The sequence below is a fragment of the Pelobates fuscus genome, chromosome 9, assembly GCF_036172605.1.
Source record: "Pelobates fuscus isolate aPelFus1 chromosome 9, aPelFus1.pri, whole genome shotgun sequence".
Lineage (NCBI taxonomy): Eukaryota > Metazoa > Chordata > Amphibia > Anura > Pelobatidae > Pelobates > Pelobates fuscus.
Genome location: NC_086325.1, coordinates 26,988,556 through 26,992,124, shown reverse-complemented (window position 1 = coordinate 26,992,124; position 3,569 = coordinate 26,988,556). Strand labels below are relative to the sequence as shown.

The window sequence follows — 3,569 nt, the reverse complement described above, 5'->3', positions numbered from 1 at the left end:
CAGGGGGACTAACTGTCATTACATTTAGTCTCCCTGTTGGCATTGCTGCAGCCAGCTATCCCGGCCATGTGATTGTGAGTTGTGAGGTCCTCGCAAGGACCTCACTCTCACATGGCCCGGGGGGGGGGGGGCTGAAGAGGACGGAGGTGCCGCGGGGGGCTCCCTGGGAGTCCCCCCAACCGCGACTGCCGGCGTGGGATGTAGACTGCAAACCCCCTACACTGGTTGTCTTATGGGAAATGCAGCCTGAGTCCATTGTAAAATCTGCAGAGTATTCACACACTGCCCTGTACCCTCTACTAAAATCTAAAGTTTTATAATGGACTACATCTCCTTTAACTTCTTCCTGATGTCCTTTTTTGGTCTTAAATGGGTTTATGGGAGTAATCTGTGTACATATTTGACAGCACATATGAAGTACAAACACTCCTAACAAAGCATTTTTGAGCTTTGAATTAATTTTGATTCCAGGTATCTGATGTGTTATCTGAAAACTAAACCATGAAACTCCTCGTTATCCTTCTGTTGGCTTTCTGTGCCATAACGCATGGTAAGTGCTTTAAATACATCACAGTTTAGTAGATAGGACAGGGAGTTAAACAAAACACAGTGAATGGGGTGTTAACCAGGCAAACAGGACACAGGTTAAAAACACACTATACAATATGAGAAACATAGTACTCCTCCCCGGGTCACAGGCGGGAGGGAGGAGCAAAAAGCAAGGGGTAATTGGTGTTTTAAGACACACAAGGAGGAAAGTGGGGTTAAGCGTAGAGGCATAAAAAGGGTGGAGGAACACACAGAGAAAACAAATTACATTTCAGTGCGGGGTATAAACCTGCAGTTCCACCCATGTACTAAATAACTTCTGTATGGTTCTGGCACTGAATTCTCCCTTTCTCTCCATTTTTACCAGGATGTCCCACCATATTATCCAAGTCAGCATGGGGAGGGAAGGCTGCCAAATGCAGCAGCAATCGTTTACCCAGACCAGTCAAATTTGTGATCATCCACCACACTGCGGGGGAATTTTGTTCCTCACAGTCTACATGTTCTGCTCAAGCCAGGATTGCCCAGAAACATCACATGGACAATCAAGGCTGGTGTGACATTGGATACAAGTAAGCTGCTTAAAAAGAGAGGTCTTCCAAAAAAAACTTCATTGGGCAACGGGAAAACTTTGCAACTACAATGTCCTGTGATTGGAGGTCAATGGGGATATGATATAAGATATAGTAGACAAAAGAGGACTATTGGCATGGGAATCTGCAGCCTTAGGCAAGAGGAGGCAAGCTCCCCCTCCCCACAGAATTTGCCTTTCCTTTAATTTAAATGTGTCCCTATGAGTGACCGTGCCTATACACATTACGGTTCCCCCACCCCACCCCGATAAGCAGTGCTATTTGCTAGAATGTACTCAATAGAACAGATCTCTAATGCAAAACCAGCCAAATTAACTGAAGGCTTCAGAGTATGATTTCTTAATCCAGTGCGTTTATCATTTGATGCAACATACTGCTAAGATATATTTGTTACCTCTGATGTCTAAATTAAAGAGCCAGTAATTGGCTCAGCTTGTCTTCCTGGGTGAGGAGATGGGGAAAGAAATGGGAGACTATTTTTATTTTTATTGCAAAGAGGGGGAAGACCTAAAAGAAGAGATTCGATCTCTAGAAAGGGTTTTACAATCAGCAGAAAGATTAGCAAAGAAATCGACTTTTTTGAAATGTAATAATTTATATAAATGATGATATATACTTATATATTTTTTTATACTTCTAAATTTAGCTTCCTAGTTGGGGAAGATGGGCAAGTATATGAAGGACGTGGCTGGGGAAACGTTGGAGTTCATGCTCCACCGTACAACTCAATTTCCATCAGAATCAGCTTTATTGGAACATTCACTAGTGAGTTGGTAGAGTGGGGTACGATTAGAAAAAACAAGATAAAATATTAATATTGAGTAAATGCGTTTCTCTGTCATACAGGCCCTGGTTAAAAAATTAAAACCTTTTGGATAAATTATTATAAAGTCTCCGTTTATCATGTTATGTCGTTATTCTATTGTGATTCGACCTTGTTGTATGTTTTAAAAACATGGTATGCATTTGTTCTAACACAGAAATTTTATTTATTTTGATTTCAGCTAAACAACCATTTTTAGTCTATTCATAGCTATTTTATGTCTTAATCTATTTTTTTTAATATATATATTTTTTATATAATATAAGCAGATTTAACATTGTAGCTTCAGCTTAAGAATATACGATTATGTTATAGTCAAGTTTAGTCAGAGCGTGGGTTAGGTTAGTGACAGCATGAGTAACCAATCATATAAGAACATTAAACTATGCATGCATGTAACCTTAGGGAAAACAGTCCACGTTGATATAATTTGACCAGCTGGATAAGCACAGAGTCACTTATGCTGGCATTACAGTAGTGAGCACCACTGTCATCCACTGGCTGTAACGTGTTGTCTGACGATCAAAGGAGTGAGTCAGGAGGCTTGTGAGTTTGTGGCAGCGGTTGGTGGTCATGACTGGCAGCGGTATATCAGTCCTGAACTTTGGTTGGGGAATTCACCCCACCCCGGTCATAGGGAACAAGTAGGTGTAAACCGGAGGGGTTGCTGGGCTAGGTGTTGCTTGTCTCCACCTCCAGTCCTTGTCCGAGTCAGTGATAGCTGCAGTGAGGCAGTGTGCAGAGTTGGCGGCCCGTTGGGAGCAAGGTAACGGCAGCCTCCCGCCCCGGGCTGGTGAGGAGGCCGAAATCTTCTTGCCACGGACCCAGTAGCCCGGATGGGCCGGGTCTCTCCCGTGTGGGGAGCAGCGGTGGGTTCCAATGGTGTGTCGATGCCTATGGCGGTGGACCCTCCGTCGATGTGGGCGATGTCTTAGGGTCAAGCCCTTGGTGGCCCTCAGCCCAGGTAGGCCAGTGGCCGGAGCAACTAGGCCCGAGGGGGTCTCCTGCGCTCCCCGGTTCACAGCTCTCCGTGCCTTCACGTGTGGTTGAGGCTGCAGCTGAGCTACCCGGTGCCCCAGAGCTCTCCAGAAGTGCCGAAAGCGCTCATCAATTCGCTGTATGAGTCGCTCTACTGGAAAACTAGGGGACAGTCCTGATTGCTCGCTTGTATCGTCTCGAGGATGAGACGCTGCTGCCATTTTGATGCAGGTTGCTGTTCTCCGACTGAGTTGGCAGTTAGGCCTGTAGATTGCTTCTAGGCCCTGGTTTGGACTAAAAGGTAAGTGCCGTGGTGGCTCGTCGTGATGGTCCAGTGGGGACCGGGATAACCCCCGCCGGTCTAGGGGGGGGGGGGGGGGGGAGGTTAGGAGTGTTTCCAGAGGCTTGTGTTGCTTGTGAACAGGGAGATCGGCTGCCTCTCCTCCGCTCTGTCACAGCAGGCCGCAGTGTTGGATCGCCGGTCCCCAGCATGTATTAGACTTTGCTTAGGCTTCAGGTCGCTTTGCTGGACCCCCCTTAGTTTGTGGTTCTCGTTGGTGTGTTAAAATCACTGGTTTACTGGGGTTAAAGTCCTAAATTCCGCCCAATTTGCAGGAGCTCAGGAC

The 3,569-nt window shown here is 46.0% G+C and overlaps 1 protein-coding gene across 1 annotated transcript; it reads left to right on the top strand.

The window, feature by feature from the left end:
- The first annotated feature begins 200 nt into the window (after nucleotides 1-200).
- On the top strand, nucleotides 201-1,999 carry LOC134573627 (peptidoglycan-recognition protein SC2-like). The gene is made up of 4 exons (XM_063433411.1): nucleotides 201-550; nucleotides 917-1,121; nucleotides 1,789-1,907; nucleotides 1,989-1,999. Exons 1-4 carry the CDS (start codon nucleotides 502-504, stop codon nucleotides 1,997-1,999), a joined length of 384 nt encoding a protein of 127 aa, XP_063289481.1. The 5' UTR covers nucleotides 201-501.
- The last annotated feature ends 1,570 nt before the right edge of the window (nucleotides 2,000-3,569 follow it).